Below are 19,449 nucleotides of genomic sequence, written 5' to 3'. Positions count from 1 at the left end.
TTACGTAAGTTTTTCCTGACTGTCCAGTGATACCACTGGCTTGAAGCCTAGGATAATACTGAATTCATTGAAAAAGATTCCAGGATAATTTCAGGAAGGTTAATAAATTTTATAGAACTGACTTCACTACCGTCGTCGTGGTCCATTCAGATTGACGTAACTCCCAATGGGTGAAAGTGAGTCTCTGGATTCCGTAACTTTCCAAGAGTAACAAGCAAAAGGAATACTTTGCGCATGCTTGCAAGTTCATCTTAGCAGTGGCTATGGTAGGAATAACGCATTTGGTACTTTCTTGGTGAGTCAAAAAATGTGACAAGCTATTACTTTTAATCTTCCTTCGATTCTCTCTAAAGATTTCAGAGAAATGATTGTCTCGAATCGAAGAGGTTTCGGAATTCTTTAGAAAGACTTCAGGATATTTTAGGAAGGTTTCTCACTTTTAGTGAGATACGTTCCTATATTTTTGCAAGATACGTTACTGGCAAAAATTGGGCGTATTCGCTGCCCATTATTTTTCAGGACAATTCTTATTTTTTTTTACAGTGTTGAATAAAATCAAAAAATCATGGAAGCGACGCAAACAAAGAACACAACATTCACCAATCTCGGCCTTATATAAAAATTAAAGCCAATACGTTAGGACCAAAACTCCATCCAAAACAAAACTGTGCATCCAGAACAAAGTGAATGTTGTTTTTGCATTTGTTTTCGGTTAAACTTTCCCGGACAGACGGGAATATTAGCGGACCGTTAATTGTCGAGTGCATAATACATATCACGATGCATTGTGCGAATTGTAATTATTGGTAGCACACAATCATTGAGAGTTGCATTTTCTAATGCGGGTTTTGCATAATGAGAAACAGTATTCGTCAACTGTTTAAGATAATTTTGACGACGTAATATCTAACTTACTCATCATTTCAGTGGGGAAATAATATAAATTTTATGCTTGAAGATGTACTCCATAGAGTTAATTAAACACACCGACATCCAAATCTAGATTTTACACCAAAGATGTATAATGACGCTTTAGTGTTGATTGAAGATTAATGCATTTCAATTTCAAATTTGTTGTTTATTCATTATGGTGTAATATCACCTAATGGATTGGTCATCGACTTAGTTAACACTGGTTTACAACGAATAAAACAGTGCAGTGACGCTGTCTTAGCTACAATGATTGTAAATAATGAGTCATTACTGACAGCTGAAAAAAAAAATCAAAATTAGATTGTGCTGACCGTTGACGCTGAACGAGACTATACAGTTGTCGATGAAAACAAAGCCGTAAACATTCCAACTGAATTTCTAAATTTCTTAGATGTACCAGGAATGCCACTATACGATTTCCGGTTGAAAATTGGTTTACCAATTATTCTTCTTCACAGTTTAAACCCACCTAGATTATGCAACGGTACACGTTTCGTTCAAAATTTCAACAATTTTGGCGGAAAGGTTCAAAGGAGAAATTTTTGTGTTGCCATGTAATCCATTAATAGCGTCATAATTTTCAAACACATTTGGAAGGCTTCAATTTCCGATTTGTTTAGCTTTTGAACAGACCATAAATTGACCTCAAGAACAAACAATGTCTACTTTCGGTTTGGACTTGAAACATACATGTTTCTCTCATGGGAAACGATCTATCGCCTACTCACGAGTGGGAAAGTTATCATACCTATTGGGTTAGCAAAAGACAGGTTGAGCAAGAATATTGCGCACAACTTAGTGAGTAGATAATTTTCAGTTTTCAAATAATAGAAACAATAGATCGAAGTCAATGTTAACTACCGCATTTATAAAATTTAATTTTTATATGTTTCTTATTTAGTTAATGTATTTTGTAAAGAAGTTATTGATTAGAAACTATAGAGAAATCTGAGATGAATAAAATGTAGTGTACATTTTAAAAGCATATGTTAGTTTATGCTTAATTTATACGTTCCGATATTTTACTATCAGTTTCGATATTTACTATCACTTTCAAGTATTTTTGCCTTTATTTTTGATTGAAGTCATACTTGCAAAATTTACTAAGCGTAGGTATAGTGCTTTTGCCATTGAAAATTTAGTTAGTACTTACTAAAATCAATAAGTACTTAATTCAGCCTAACACTCCCATTATCAATCTCATATGTTTTAAAATTGGCTATAATATTTCTGTACCTCAGAGCCAGAAGGACGTAAGTCACATTATGATAATTTTACAGGAAAGGGGAAAAAAAAATTTTCTGGCTCATCAAAGGATGTTACAAGCGCTCTTTTAACCCTGATAAAAAAATTAAAAATTGTTAAAGAAATACGTTCACATGGCTCGATGCGGAATAGACTTCTACATACAATGCACTAATTAACAGAAAATCCCAATTTTTGGACTTACTACACTTTGGCACTGAGGTACAGATTTTAAGCGTTACTAAAAATATCAAATAGATTCTATCAAAATATTGAGCAAAAGAATATTTTAATCCAACTACTTCGCCACAGCAACGCGTGGCTGGGTCAGCTAGTATCTATATATATAAAAATCTCGTGTCACGATGTTTGTTCGGGGTAAACTCCGAAACTACTGAACCGATTTTTATCAAATTTCATACGTATCTGTAATTTGGTCCAACTTAAAAGATAGGATGGTTTTTATAATTTTTAATTGCAAATAAAATGTTTTTGATACATTAATATTGTGTATTGGTTGTTTGGTTTGGTAAATTCTTAATAGATGGCGCTGTTTGTTTATTCATCCTCAAAAGTTTTATTCTTAAGTTAATTAAAATTTACAAATGACACCATGTTACGGATATTGATGGTTATCAGCAATATCGCCGTAGAAAGGAGGAGTACTGAGGCCACACTTTTCAATGTAAATGTCAAATTCTACAAATCAAGTTGAAATTGACAAGCAGCGGGTAGTTCCATACTCACCACTGTTTTTAAAAAACGTATGAGGCTCATATAAATGTCAAATTTTCCAGCTCCTTACAATCCGCTAAATACGTTATTTCTTATCCTTATTAGGTCGCATTGGAGGTACGAGATATGGACGGAATAATGCGTTGGGTGGATAAATGAGCAGCAATGAAGCTATCTGGCATAATTTAGTTTCTCCATATGCGAAAGAGACCCTTCTGTACAGCATCTTGCAGTACATCTTGAAAACGGTCAACGAGTACATTTTACGGAAGATATTTTCTACGAAGAGCACTTGAACCATCAAATACAACCCTGATTTTTTTTTACATTGTCTAAAACATATGTGTTTGACCCGATTCTCAGAGATCAAATTATTTACCAATGTTCCACGCTATTTTACATGCATTGTAAACAAATCCGAAATGTCACTGATTATTTCCGTGAAATATGTTGGGATTTCACAGGTCATTAACAATTTTATTTGGAAATCAACTATCTGCTTCCAAAAGGTTCCTGAATTGCTACAAACGTCATGAATGCTCACTTCTCACTGTTGCGAAAAATATTTTAGCTCCCAGTTTAAAGATTAACTGAGCGTATTTATTAAGTATATCGGCTTAGGTCAATTACGTTCCGTTCGAACTGCCTAAAAGCTCCCAGAGAGAGTGAAAGACCCTTTCGATAATGTAGTTTTGTAGGAATCTAGGCGAGTTAGACTTACGGCACTTGCTTGCAAGTCGGTCTTACCTTTCGCCATGCTTGCGGCATTATTGTTGGAGCTTTAGGAAAAGTAGCGTAGTGTGAAGCTTTGTGTTCAACTTACGTAAGTTTTTCCTGACTGTCCAGTGATACCACTGGCTTGAAGCCTAGGATAATACTGAATTCATTGAAAAAGATTCCAGGATAATTTCAGGAAGGTTAATAAATTTTATAGAACTGACTTCACTACCGTCGTCGTGGTCCATTCAGATTGACGTAACTCCCAATGGGTGAAAGTGAGTCTCTGGATTCCGTAACTTTCCAAGAGTAACAAGCAAAAGGAATACTTTGCGCATGCTTGCAAGTTCATCTTAGCAGTGGCTATGGTAGGAATAACGCATTTGGTACTTTCTTGGTGAGTCAAAAAATGTGACAAGCTATTACTTTTAATCTTCCTTCGATTCTCTCTAAAGATTTCAGAGAAATGATTGTCTCGAATCGAAGAGGTTTCGGAATTCTTTAGAAAGACTTCAGGATATTTTAGGAAGGTTTCTCACTTTTAGTGAGATACGTTCCTATATTTTTGCAAGATACGTTACTGGCAAAAATTGGGCGTATTCGCTGCCCATTATTTTTCAGGACAATTCTTATTTTTTTTTACAGTGTTGAATAAAATCAAAAAATCATGGAAGCGACGCAAACAAAGAACACAACATTCACCAATCTCGGCCTTATATAAAAATTAAAGCCAATACGTTAGGACCAAAACTCCATCCAAAACAAAACTGTGCATCCAGAACAAAGTGAATGTTGTTTTTGCATTTGTTTTCGGTTAAACTTTCCCGGACAGACGGGAATATTAGCGGACCGTTAATTGTCGAGTGCATAATACATATCACGATGCATTGTGCGAATTGTAATTATTGGTAGCACACAATCATTGAGAGTTGCATTTTCTAATGCGGGTTTTGCATAATGAGAAACAGTATTCGTCAACTGTTTAAGATAATTTTGACGACGTAATATCTAACTTACTCATCATTTCAGTGGGGAAATAATATAAATTTTATGCTTGAAGATGTACTCCATAGAGTTAATTAAACACACCGACATCCAAATCTAGATTTTACACCAAAGATGTATAATGACGCTTTAGTGTTGATTGAAGATTAATGCATTTCAATTTCAAATTTGTTGTTTATTCATTATGGTGTAATATCACCTAATGGATTGGTCATCGACTTAGTTAACACTGGTTTACAACGAATAAAACAGTGCAGTGACGCTGTCTTAGCTACAATGATTGTAAATAATGAGTCATTACTGACAGCTGAAAAAAAAAAATCAAAATTAGATTGTGCTGACCGTTGACGCTGAACGAGACTATACAGTTGTCGATGAAAACAAAGCCGTAAACATTCCAACTGAATTTCTAAATTTCTTAGATGTACCAGGAATGCCACTATACGATTTCCGGTTGAAAATTGGTTTACCAATTATTCTTCTTCACAGTTTAAACCCACCTAGATTATGCAACGGTACACGTTTCGTTCAAAATTTCAACAATTTTGGCGGAAAGGTTCAAAGGAGAAATTTTTGTGTTGCCATGTAATCCATTAATAGCGTCATAATTTTCAAACACATTTGGAAGGCTTCAATTTCCGATTTGTTTAGCTTTTGAACAGACCATAAATTGACCTCAAGAACAAACAATGTCTACTTTCGGTTTGGACTTGAAACATACATGTTTCTCTCATGGGAAACGATCTATCGCCTACTCACGAGTGGGAAAGTTATCATACCTATTGGGTTAGCAAAAGACAGGTTGAGCAAGAATATTGCGCACAACTTAGTGAGTAGATAATTTTCAGTTTTCAAATAATAGAAACAATAGATCGAAGTCAATGTTAACTACCGCATTTATAAAATTTAATTTTTATATGTTTCTTATTTAGTTAATGTATTTTGTAAAGAAGTTATTGATTAGAAACTATAGAGAAATCTGAGATGAATAAAATGTAGTGTACATTTTAAAAGCATATGTTAGTTTATGCTTAATTTATACGTTCCGATATTTTACTATCAGTTTCGATATTTACTATCACTTTCAAGTATTTTTGCTTTTATTTTTGATTGAAGTCATACTTGCAAAATTTACTAAGCGTAGGTATAGTGCTTTTGCCATTGAAAATTTAGTTAGTACTTACTAAAATCAATAAGTACTTAATTCAGCCTAACACTCCCATTATCAATCTCATATGTTTTAAAATTGGCTATAATATTTCTGTACCTCAGAGCCAGAAGGACGTAAGTCACATTATGATAATTTTACAGGAAAGGGGAAAAAAAAATTTTCTGGCTCATCAAAGGATGTTACAAGCGCTCTTTTAACCCTGATAAAAAATTAAAAATTGTTAAAGAAATACGTTCACATGGCTCGATGCGGAATAGACTTCTACATACAATGCACTAATTAACAGAAAATCCCAATTTTTGGACTTACTACACTTTGGCACTGAGGTACAGATTTTAAGCGTTACTAAAAATATCAAATAGATTCTATCAAAATATTGAGCAAAAGAATATTTTAATCCAACTACTTCGCCACAGCAACGCGTGGCTGGGTCAGCTAGTATATATATATATATATATATATATATATATATATATATATATATATATATATATATATATATATATATATATATATATATATATATATATATATATATATATATATATATATATATATATATATATATATATATATATATATTCAAATTTAGGTTTGTTCATACAAAATTAACGAAATTTTCAATTCGCAAAATCATCGATATCTTCATTTTCGCGAAAATAAATGTTTACAGCGTTGGATCTCTTTGAAGTTTAAAACGTTCATCCACGGGACATTCCCGAGTCAGAAAAAACAAAGGGGTTACTAAATTGGCGGTTATCGCTAATTCATATATACTTTTCTTTTTAAGTCAAGCTCTATTCAATACAAATTTTGGCGAAATATAAAAATTACAATTGCAAACGAACTAATGGCGTCAAACAGATAGAACGTATGGCGTCAAAATGATATGCCAGAGGTCATCTCGTATTTTTATAAGTCTTATTTCTCATTGCATCCGTTGATGCACTCGCGTAAGATTTGCTCGAGTCAAATTCGTTTAAACCGAATTGTTTCTTTAAAAAAAAATCTTTATTAAAAAGTAGTTTTCAGAAATCGCTACAAACTACTATTTTTTTGTATCGAACTAACTACTCACTACACTACTCTTTTTTAAAAGTAGTGCACTACACTACAAACTACTGAAAAATGTAGCTACTACAGTAGCGTCGCTACTTGTAGCGCGCTACTTCCAACCACTGCCCTGCACTATAGTATTTCATTTTTTTTAAATACATTCTAAAGGTCAATGCAATGGGTAATACACATGACTAAAATATTTTGGCGATAAATTTGTTGTCTAGGCTCTGTGTATGTTGTTTTCATGAAATTCATGGATATACAATTGCTATTTTGTAGCGATGCTGAAGTGAACCAACGTTGTTACAAACAAACTCCATAGTTTCGTAAGTACACAATAACTAAAAATTCATCAGAAAAAAAGATGTTTTTAAGAATCAGACAACTTGACAACTTACAATGTTAGCAGATTCAACAAGTGTTGGAATAAGATCTTTTCTCGTGAACTCCATCACCTGAAAGGAAAATATTGTAAGTTATTAAGTTTCATTCTTGAAATTTTTTTAAAGTATATCCAAAAAAAAGAAAAATTTCTCATGTTTCTAAATGTTTCATTTGAAACATTTAGAAACATGAGCTAATTACAGTAAGCAAAAAGGCATAGAGCTTCTGGAGTCTTCAGAACGAAACGAGAGTTCGCAGCAATGTAATAGAATTCGCAGCTATGTAAGCAAGTGTTGCAAAATATTAGTTTCACTCACGGATTTAACATTAAACCCGAAACGTCTGCAAGGGAGGCAGGCGCGGATCCAGGATTCAACTCAGGAGGGGGCACTTTTTTTTCAATTTTTTGGCGCCCCCCCCCCCTCCCCACCAAATGAATTCACAGAGAGGAAAAATCACATTTTTGTTTGTTATCCACATCTTCTTTACTTTTGAACATTCAGTTATTCTCCCGCTTGGGAAAAAAAATATTAAGTAAAAATACATTGCTACTGGATGCGAAAAATAATTTAAATAAACTAATGTAGGATTTTAGGTAATTAATTAGGATTAATGTAGGATAAACTAATAGGATTTTATAGTGGAGTTATCAGAACGGGTGACACCTAGGACGTTAATTTGTGGTGACCCCCCCCCCTCACTCGCCCTATCAAGAAAAAAATACAACAAGGTATTGTGATTTATTGTTGCAATAAAAGTAATTGATTCGCATAACATTTTCAGTGTAAACAATTGTTTTAGTATAGTCTTAAATAACAAAATGCAAAAATGTAAGCGCGGATGCAAGGGAGAGGCGATGGAGGTGATAATTTGAGGGACTGTGCACCTGCCATAAACGCAATTTCAGTCGATCTTAGATGAATTTAGCGGAAGGAGGATGGGGGTTCTTCAAAAATGTTTCAAAATTGTAGTCTTAAAAACGCCATTGCATTCCATCTGAAGTTAAAAGAAGAGCAGGTGCACAACTTGAAAATAGTTTTTTTTTTTCGTTTGAAAAGGTGGGGAGGGAGGGGGAGCACTTAAAAAAATTCCCTCAGACATATGGTATATATGTAGTATATAATACATATACAAAAACTAACAAGACCGTTGGGAGGTAAAAACTGGGAGATGATCTTTGGTAATATTAAAGAAAGCAAATGTTCGGGGCCCTCCTCAGAATTTTTTTGAAATTTATGTCTTAAAAACGTGATTATAGATTGCATTTGTGTATGTTAAAGAAGGATCTGGGGTTTAGGAGGTGTCATCGATGAAAATAGGCTATTATCAAACGGTAAAAAAGCCCTAGAATGCCAATAATTATTGAACTACTAGAATACTGATTTTTTGAGTCGATTTATCACCCAAAGCCAATGTTTCAAAATTGAAGCTCCAAAAGCGAAATTTTTGACAATCTGAAGATATTGAGGAAAGGGGAGTTCCAGGGGAAACTCTCCTCCGGAAATTTTTCGAAATTGAAGTCCTTAAAACAAAGGTTTTTAGACTTTCTTCATTGATGTTAGAGGGAAAAATTCAGTGGTTCATCCTCTTAAAACTAACAAAATTGTTGCTTTAAAAACACAATTTCCGTCATTCTTTCTTGATATTAGAGGGACGAATTTCAAAGGCCCCTCCCAAGGAATTTTTCGAAATTGAACTCTTAAAAATGCGGTTGTAGGCTACATTTGATAAGGTTAAGGGCCTGGTAATTTTTCGAAAATGAAGATTCAAAATCGCTACTTAAACGATCTTCGGTGTTGTTAGATGGCTGGGTGTTCGGGGGCTCTTCCTCCTGAATAATCTCTACAAAATTAAAGACCAGGAAACAAAATTTGAGACTATCTTAAATAATTTTCGATGGGGGGGGGGGGGGGGGGGGGTGAGCTTCGCGCACAGCATTCTTATTTTCAGAAGGGAGGTAGAACAAATTAGCTGACCAAGAATCTGCAACTGTTAAAAGTTTTTAATTTAAAGATTTCTTTTAAAAATAATTAAGGTTTTTTTCCTAAAATTTTTTCCCTTGTTAAAATAACTTTTCTATCCCTAAGGCATGTTCCTTTCTTCCTCTCAGTAAGAAAGAATACTTCTGAAGAAAAAACATCAACTCAGCATTCAGGGGTAGGTACGGGTCTTGTGGACCCCTCCTCTGGTTGCGCCACATAAGAAGAATGTAATTACAGACTGCACTAGCGCAGCCAGAAATACCTTCCAGAGGAGGTTTTTCGATGCAAAATACTATCTGGAGGGACTATTTTTTAATTAAAAATATCCTCGGGAGAAGGTTTTTTGATGAAGTGGATTTTTTTTTAAATCAAAAATACCTTTTGAAGGTGGTTTTTTGCTCAAACTACTGTACTAGAATTGACATTTATGTTAAAACCAATGGCTCTAAGGGGTGTTTTCACCTCCAAACCCCCTACTTCCAGATAGTTTTCAAAACTTAAGTCATAAAAACGCTATTGTAAACTATCTTTCGTAATGTTGAAGGGAGGAATGAGGTTTATGTGTATTTTTTTTTTTTTTTTAAAGTTTCATGAACGCAATTTCAGACGATCTTCGATGATGCTTCACAAAGAGAGGTTAGGAGTCTCTTTCTTGGAAATTTTGTCGAAAATAAAATTCTAAAGACGTAATTGTAGTATTTCTTTGATGACGTTAGGCGTTAGTGGAAGGGTTTGGATTTGGAACTTTCCCGCGAACATTTTTCGAAATCGAAGCTTCAAAAACGCAATTTTTGGCGATCTTCGGTGATGGCAGAGAGGGGAGAGGTTCGCTCCTTCCCTCAGATATTTTTGAAAACTAAAATCATAAATAAAAAACACAATCGCAAGCCAGCTTTAACGATAAACGAAGAAATGGAATTCTGAAACTCTCTTCCGGAAATTTTTAGAAATTGAAGTCAATAATGGAATTTTTGACGCTCTTCGATGATGTTAGGAAGATTAGAGTCCCTATATAGAAGCTAGCTTCTATATAGGGACTCTAAGGAGGATAAAGGAGGGCCGCTCCCTCTAGGAGGGCCTCCCCCACAGTTTTTTTCATTGCTGAATGTTGAAAAACGCAATTTTAGATGATCTTCGATAATAGCAGGGAAAAGGGGTGGGGGATCAGAGTTCTCAAGCGGAAATGTTTCACAATTGAAGACCTAAACCTGTGTTATTAACATGTGTAACCAGGATACGCAGGGCTCGACTATAAAAGTGAGGCCCAAGGCCCACAATAATTTGGAGGTCTCCCTGAAGGCTATTATTTTAAAAATGTGTGTATTTTTCGTATGGTTGTAATGCCATGCATAATTCTTTAAGTAATTTGGGACCCCTTTTGAAGAGGGGCCTAGTAGTCCAGGCCTAGTAGGCCTGTGCGTTAATCAGGGCCTGAGGATACGTAGTAAAGGTTGAATGATTAAAATCAATCTAAGCAGACGCAGACGCGCCCCACTCCTCACTGGTTGAGGAACGGTTAATGACGTAAAAAATTTTTTTTAATGTCTTTCTTTTGCACCCAGTTCCAAAACTTCCCCTAAATTTTGAGGGATACTCATAAAATGCAGATATTGCGCCCCCTAGGGAGCGCGGGCGCCTCACAGATATAGAATTGGTAAGTGAACCAAATAAATTTTTCAAATGTCTCTCTTTCTTTTGTACCCAATTCCAAAACTTTCCCAGTTGATGTATAGAGAAACTCAAAAGTTGCAGATATTGCGCCACCCAGGGGGCGCTGAGAACCGGTGAAAGAACCAAATAAATTTTTTAAATGTCTTTCTTTCTTTTGTACCAAATTGCAAAACTCCCCCCTCCCTTAAATTTAGAGTGAAAATTTATAAGTTGCGAATAGTGCGCCCCCTAGAGGAGCGCGGAAGCGGCTCGCTTCCCACAGGTTGAGAACCGGTGAATGAAACAAATAAATTTTCCAAGTATCTTTCTTTCTTTTGTACCTAATTCCAAAACTTCCTCTCTAAATTTCAAAGGAAAACTCATTAGTTACGGATATTGCGCCCCCTAGGGGAACGCGCTCCACTCCCCACAGATTGAGAACTGGTGAATGAACCAAATAACTTTTCTGAATGTCTTTCTTCTATACCCAATTTTAAAACTTTTCCCCTAAATTTGGAGGGAAATTTCTTAAGTTGCGAAAATTGCGCCCCTAAGAGGGGCGTAGAAGCGCACTACTTGATATTGGTTTAGAATCGTAAATGAGACAAATAAATTTTCCAAGTATATTTCTTTCTTTTGTCCCTAATTCCAAAACTCCCCCCCCCCCCCACTATATTTAGAAGGAAAATTCATTAGTTGCGAATATTGCACCCCTAAGGGACGTGCCCTACTCTCCACACATTGAGAAGTGGTCAATGAACCAAATAAATTTTCCCAAATGTCTTTCTTTTGTACCCAATTCCAAAATTTTCCTACCAAATTCAGAAAGAAAGCTCAGAACTTGCAGATATTGCGCCACCTAGAGGGGCACGGAAGCGCCCCACTTCACACAGGCTGAGAACTGGTGAATGAGACAAATAAATTTTCCGACTATCTTTCGTTCTTTCTTTTTGGTATTTAAATATTCGTCTAGGGACGCTTTCGGCGCCCCATTCCTACTGGCGCCCCTGATTTTCCCAGGGAGGGGCAATTGCCTCCATTGCCCCCCCCCCCCTTTGGATCCGCGCCTGAAGGGAGGACGATGTTCTCATACCATTAGAAGTTGGATTTACCCAAAGTGTGTGTTTTTATCTTGTCGAAAAAAAAAACCAGTAATGACTAATCATATTCACTAAGTGCTCGGCAAATTATTAAACAAATTTCAGTACAGAGAGCAAAGCATCTCATAGCAATTATAAGCCCTTGGAAAAGGATTTAGTTCAGAAAAAGTTAAGTGATACTGAGTAGAACACAATTTAAAGAAGTTTCAATCAAAACAGTCCACAGATAGAGAGCATGTTCCTCGAAAAGTAATATTCATGACCTTCTATGTTGTCCTCACCGAAAGGATAGACTAAAAGTAAACAAACATATTGTCAGAAGGTTTGTCAGGGGGGGAGGGATTTTCTCTGGAATTTAAAAAAAAGTAAGCCAGTGCTATTCGCATACAGTCTGACCACCAATGAGATGGAAAAGCAAAAATTTGGTTTACATGTGGAAGTGGACGCATGGAATGCCAGCGTCCAGTTTTCAGGTATGCCAGCTTTTGCAGATGTATGATTCAAACTAAGCAGAGTCGCTCTGAAATTAACGGAGCACGCGCATCAAATTTTGACTTGCCCCCTCCTTCAGGCAGACCTTCGGGAAGAGATAAAATGGAGGGAGTGAAGACTTTCATTCGTGAAACAAAGAGACCAAGTCACGTGATTGATTTTAAAACGAAGCATTGGAAGAAATCAGGTTTCTTTCGTTAGTTTCACGCAAAACGTGTCAACTATTCGTCGTCGTTCAGTCACGTGACTTGAGATCTTTGCAAAAACTTTTGTGAAGCGAGTGATAGGACTTGCTCCCTCCATTTATAATTCCTGCGCTAGGAGATAGACTCATCTAAAGTAAACGTTTACTAATTCCATATTATCTGTATGCAGACTGTACGCCGTCATCTTGGCACCAATTATTTTTTGTCCAAGCTAAACACAGGATTCACGTCTCCAATAAAATGAGGTATTTCTTTGTTTACATCTAGTCTATCTTTTTTCATAAGCGCAGTATAGAGATCATAAGAGAAACGCTGTTTGCCCGCCTTTCTCGATGACGTAATATGATGCTGTATAATTATAAGAACATTCACGAAGGAAATTATACTTACTTTGTGAATGAGAAAATAAGCAATATACTTGATTGTAGTATCTCCCACTTGCTTGTGGATTATTTTAAGATATTTCATTACCAGACCTTTCACGTAGGCAACATCGTGTTGGAATCGAGGACTTGCCTTCAGGTTTCTCTGATTGAAGAAAAAAAACAAAAGCCATGTTAAAAGTATCATTTTACGTGAAAAACGATTGTGTAAAATTGAAATTTTAATTGTTTATATCACATGATGTAGTACATAAAAAGTATTGGGATAATTACTTCTTTTTTTTCAGTTCAGAAAAAAGGTCTTTTTTTAAGGGCTGATGATCCATAAATGCTGATGAGTGTTCACCAATGTTTTGACCTCCTCCTCCCCTTTTGTCTCTAAGTATCAGTTTTTCACCTTACACCCTCCCCATCCTCTTGTCACGTGTCAAGCTATTCTCATAAACATATTCTTCTAAAATATGCGTAGTGTCATACCTATTAATACCCCTCCACCCCTTGTTACAAACTGTCACAATATCACGAAATTCACCTCCCGATCAAACCGTGACAGTCATTTGTGGGCAACCCCTTTATTTCTTCGGACTTTGAAGAGAACCGTTAAGTCAGTTCATTTCTACTATATACTTATGAAAAGTTTCATTCCCCCGTCATCTTAAAAAATAAGATGTTAAACAAAATAGGGAGAAATGTTCATTTCTGAGGACGTGACAGCTGAACCATCATCACGAACAAGTACTGTCTGATCTCGAAAGCCGCGACTAGCACCGTTGAACGGTTCTATTTTAAAAAGGGGTGACAGTTTGTTGAAGAGAATGCACCATGGAAGCATTTCTGCTAAAAAAAAAAAAGCCACAACTCGAGCCAACATTTCTAATAAACGAATCCAACGGAAAAAAAAAAAAATCCCCCTCACATTCGTTATTTTTCTTATCAATATCTCCCCTATTTTGATAAAATCAGAAGCGACCTGACGCATGCGCAAATTTGAGGAAGGTTGCGGTTTAAAATGTCAAACAGTAATAGTCTGGCTCTGGGAAATGATATTCAGACTTGGAAGCGTTCATTTTTGTTTTCTATTTTCCTATTCAGAGTCACAACTGACTACAACTGTATTTATGTCGAGGACTGCATACTAAGTGCCTTGCCTCCATTATTTTTTATACCGATAGATGGCAGCACCATCACCGGATCGAACAGTTAATGAGAATTTAGAACTAGTCCAAGAGCTAATAGCTACCTGGTGCTAGCACCCCCAGAGGTATCGTTTCACTTGGAGGACATTGAGACCACGAGCATATTTAACGTCGCCCAGTCCCCTTTAATGACGACGGTGGGTCTTCGACCAGCGAGAATCGAACCCGAGACCCTCCGGCCCCGAGTCCAATGCCTTACCGATCAGGCTACCACGGCCTTTCATTTTTGTTTCCGTGGAAAAAGGAGAAATTCTTTAATTGCCACTCCCGGTAACAAAAACAGCGTGACGTCCACCTGACAACATTCTTCAGGCGGTCTGCAAACTATTTTTGAATTGAAAAGTTTTTTCTTCTTTATTTCTTGGCTTTCTGCTCCAAACTGCCGAATTTAAATAATGAAATACAGAACAGAATGAAACAAAATGAAAAATTAGGAAAAAAAATGCCCAAATCTATGCAGGAGTCTTCAGTGGCTAAGAGGTCAAACGCACTTGTTGCGGCAACTGGATGCGCTTCGATTTTTCATTTTATTCTTAAGCGTCGTAGGCTACGCTTTCTGGTAATTATTTAACCAAGCATTTTCTTTAGAGTATAACTTGGAGACGGCTTACAGCAGTTGTTATAACTAATCAAATGCCAGCTTACATTGCACACTATTTTTCTGTTTTTAATCTTCATCGTAAACTACTGAAAAAAATTCTACTACTGGTTTTGGCATAGCACCAGTAATCATCATCGACAACATAAAGTCGTAGCTTGGAAAAAATAGCATTTTTCCTCACCCCTATTTTAACAAATATGATCGTAAAAGCTTTAGCCCATCGGAAAACAACTCATCAAAGTCAGACTACACTTTAGAACATTAATTTAAGAAATAATTACCAGTAACTGCACAATATCGTCTTTGTTTGAATCGCTAGCTTCAGAAGCACCTTCTTCAGTTGTACTCTTCGGTGGAATCTCGACGTCATCAGCTTTGACCTCACCCTGTTTCGCGTCATAAAACGCAGTGTCATCCACAGTATCTTCTGAGTTCCAAACTTTCATGAGTCCCACAGAAGGGACAGTAGTATCATAGCTATACAAAAGAATTGCATGGTTGTTAATACTCAAGTGTCAAACTCTTATGAATAACTAGAAAATTGTCCGTCAAGATATGACGAGTGAAAATTGCTTCTACATTTGAACGAAGCAATTGCCTGCTTGGTGATATTTTGATGGTTTAAATTTTAACCCTAACTTCAGTGGATGAACCCTAAACTCCAGTAGATAGCGTTCATTGTTGACCATTTTTTCGCTTCTTAATTCCCCTAAAATGAGTCTTACCAGTAAAACAGTTAAGTTACCAGATAGAGTTCAGCCTTGTCAAAAAAAAAAAGGCTTTCCCTGCACGTTAAAAATTCCTGAAACACATTATCAAATTATCATGCCGGGGAGCGAGTTTCATTGTTGAAGCCCCAGGAGCGTTAGTCGATCTGGCTGTAATATACTATACGAGGATTATTTTTCTGATTTTTTTAAATTTTAAACATATCAAGTTTCAACATTAAGCAATGTTTTTTTTTTCCCCTAAGCTACCTTTCTTTTTCTTTCTAGCCAGGTTTTTTTTTTTTTTTTTTTTAATTGAATAAGAACGTGACATAAAGTCTATCCCATAAAAATATCTATAATAAGAAGAAATGTGTCCTGAAGACAATGAAATTGCAAGAGTTTTATGCGGTACGAAAAATATCTGCATGTCCCTTTATGTGCTTTGAAATAATTATCTTATTCAAAGGATCTTTTCAAGGATAGATATTCGCCGCAGCGCCTCATTATCATATTTTTTCCTCTTTTGATTTGAACAACTTTTCATTCACTTTTGAGCAGAAATGAAAGAAACTTAGAGAAATTAAACATAATAATCTGAAAGGGAGGAGGGGGAATTGTATTAACCCTGTGTAAATTCAATATTCCTATAAATCAACGAAGTCAACCACGTGTAAAAAGTGGATTGATTTTAATGTAAATAACTTTGAATATAAAACTTATGCAAACATTTTAATTTTATATTTTAATGCTATTTTCCAGCATAATATAAAGTGTTAAACGTTAGTATCTTTGGAAGAAATTTAAATTGTTTTTTTTTTCTTATAAACTAATAACACCTTTAGGGAAAATGCACCGAAAAATTCAAATCTTGCAAAGGTCCCGGATATACGTTCAATTTATTGTTTTATGGATAAAAAACAAAAAATATATGTACATATATATGTTTGGCATTTAACTTCAAAGAAGTTTATTTACTGGCTGAGTAGTCTGATTCAACGAACAAAATCTCAAAATTTAAAATGCATTATCTTCCTCGTGAAAAAGAGCTGCAACGATTTTATGCTGGATGGAAATGATTATAAAAATATTAATCTTTAATTATTTTTTTATAATTTTCAATATTAGCACTTTTTTTCCAGTGATCTGTTTTCGATTCGAATATAGCTTTCTTAAAATTTTGAGCCTTTGTAAGTTAATTAATAAAATGATTTCTAATCTTGACATGTGTGCTTTCATGTTAAGTTTCAGAGTTTCATACAGTGAGTTAAAGAGTAAAATTCTTGTAATACATCCCTGCATCATGTTTATTCTCCGTTTGCTTGTGTATATCATGAAAATATGTGATTAATTTAAAATGTTTTTACTTCCTTTTACAAAAAAGGAAGTATTGTATTCGCGAAAAAATTTTCACTCAAAAATCGCCCTTAATTTCCATTTTGCTCACCCCCAAATGAATGTTGAGTTTTTTTTTCGATTCGACCACATGCGGAAAAGTGCCTAAGAATGTATAGACACGCGAAATATCCATTTTGACCATCAGGTAATTACAACGATTTTTCTCGTGACGTCTGTATGTATGTGCGTATGTGTGTATGTGCGTATGTGCGTATGTGCGTATGTATCTCGCATAACTCAAAAATGGTATGTCCTAGAAAGTTGAAATTTGGTACATAGACTCGTAGTGGGGTCTAGTTGTGCACCTCCCCTTTTGGTTGCTTTCGGATGTTCCTAAGGGGGTCTTTTGCACCTTTTTGGGGGGAAATCATTGTTAATTTCGATGTAAACTCAAGTGGCGTTATAATTTGTCGGACACTTGGCGATATATCGCCAGTCTTTTGGTCGCCAAGTTTTGTCGCCAACTTGGCGACAAATTTGGCGGAGTTTTTTTTTTTGGTTTCAATTTGGCCATTGTTGGTGATATTTAGAGAATAAATATTGAATCACATTAAAATAGCGAATAATGGGGAAATGACATTAAATTGGAGTAAAAGGAAGTCATGTGATGCACACATCAGCTCGTTTATATTTTGAAATAGCTGCAACACCTATGATTATGAAAAAAAAATGATTTTTTTTTTAAACATTATCTTCACTTAATATAATTCATATTATCCGTAGAAACCGTTTCAAGCGCAATGATCACAAAAAGAGACACCTAAAAAAAAAAAAAAAAAAAAAAAAAAATCCAAAAAAATGTATTCTCTTTAACAAGAAAAATTACTCCAGCGATAGCATTTTGTTCTTTTTAACGCTCATCAATGGCAGCATTACAAAAGTGACTTTCAAAGGTGCCTTATTTTTTTAAAAAAATCACCTCAACTTTTGAACCCAAAATGGAAATTTTTGCAAAATTGTAATTAGTTTTTTTTTTTTGCTTTGAAACAGTCGGCCATTTTTCTTCATTTTCCCAGAGGTGTTCAAGTACATTATTGTAAAAGATTTAAATTCTTCCTGTTTTATGTTGGCGGTGTCGACAATTGGGTCGACATTTGGAGATACCACCCTCTGAAAAAAAATTGCAAAAAAATTTGTGTGTGTGTGTGTAAGTGTGTGGTTAGTGTGTGTGTGTGTAAGTGTGTGGTGTGTGTGTAAGTGTGTGTGTGTAAGTGTGTGTGTAAGTGTGTGTGTAAGTGTGTGGTGTGTGTGTGAGTGTGTGTGTGTGTGTGAAATCTATGCTTAGATGATCAATCACACCCATTCAGTGGCGCACACAGGAATTTTTCAAGGGGTGGGTCCAAGGTTGAAAGCCTTACTATTATATCATTCCCCAATACGTCGTCAAATATATCGACTAGGTTTTATCTATTCCCGAGAATGAAAAACAGTAATAAAAAAAAAATTAGATGAATGAATAATTAGCATTATTTAAGGAAATACACTTGAATAAAATAATTGAAAGCAAAATAATATACGCTTTTAATTTTCTTATAATGAAAAAAATGGATTCAAGTTCTCAGAATCTCATTTTACTCTGTAGTTACAAAGCTAAAAACATGATAATTACAGCGTACTCATTTATAATCACCATTCTGCTTCTTATTAGGAAAAATTTGAAATATTTTTAAAAATCTTTTAATACGAGGATTTTATTTTTTCACTTTTTGAACTGAAATTGTTTGAAATTATTTGACGTACAAAATGCATAGATAGTATTCAATCAGGGAAAAATGCAAGACCTATGGGAGGGGTCCGGACCCCCTGGACCCCTCCTTTTTGTGCTTTTGTGCGCCACTGCACCCACTCATAGTGTTTTTTTTCCTATGTTTTATAAAGATGTATTTGAATTTTTAAAAATATATTTTTACCTAAGCCGAAAGAGAAAGAGGGAGAGAGTGGAAATGTTACAAAACCAATTTTAGCATTTAAGAAAGTAAGCTCTGTGTTTCTGAATGATCATGCAAAAAAAAAAAAAAAAAGAATTAGCAATCAGAAGCAATTTTTTGTTTTGCGATTGAGTGTTTTATTAATTACAGAAATAATGTTTAAATTCCTCAAAATTTCGTGTTCAATTGTGCCACTTAGTATTAGAACGATTATTCCTCAATATTTATATGTTCTCTCGTTAGAACCAAACCGAAACGGTACTCAAATTTATCCTATGTCCACAAACGATGCACACATTGAATTCTAGTAATTAAAGGTGGTGCTTTCTGTTGAATAAAATGATTAAATGCCTCACGTTACGTTGGTTTTTCTGACTGTAACGATACAGCTGTAAATGTAAATACTTACAATTACCCTTTTATCTTTTTCCCCTTTTTTTTTACGATGTAATAAAATGTTATTGAGCCTCTAAAGTACAGTGGTGCGAACTGCATATTCCTATAACAATTTGGTTTGTTTGTTGATGTTTTTTAAAAATATGTTGAAGACTTTACGG

At 35.1% G+C, this 19,449-nt stretch overlaps 1 protein-coding gene across 1 annotated transcript in view; it reads right to left on the bottom strand.

The window, feature by feature from the left end:
• The window catches only part of LOC129227965 (dynamin-1-like), a 129,755-nt gene that overhangs the window by 68,602 nt on the left and 41,704 nt on the right, over positions 1-19,449 (bottom strand). The window contains exons 13-15 of the mRNA XM_054862590.1: positions 15,141-15,336; positions 13,070-13,207; positions 7,264-7,320 (exon numbers count right to left, since the gene is read on the bottom strand). Of these exons, the coding sequence (XP_054718565.1) occupies positions 7,264-7,320; positions 13,070-13,207; positions 15,141-15,336 (391 nt within the window). The remainder of the gene's footprint in view (positions 1-7,263; positions 7,321-13,069; positions 13,208-15,140; positions 15,337-19,449) is intronic.

This window comes from Uloborus diversus, chromosome 8, assembly GCF_026930045.1.
Source record: "Uloborus diversus isolate 005 chromosome 8, Udiv.v.3.1, whole genome shotgun sequence".
In the NCBI taxonomy this organism is placed as follows: domain Eukaryota; kingdom Metazoa; phylum Arthropoda; class Arachnida; order Araneae; family Uloboridae; genus Uloborus; species Uloborus diversus.
This window is presented reverse-complemented; position numbering and strand designations above follow the sequence as displayed.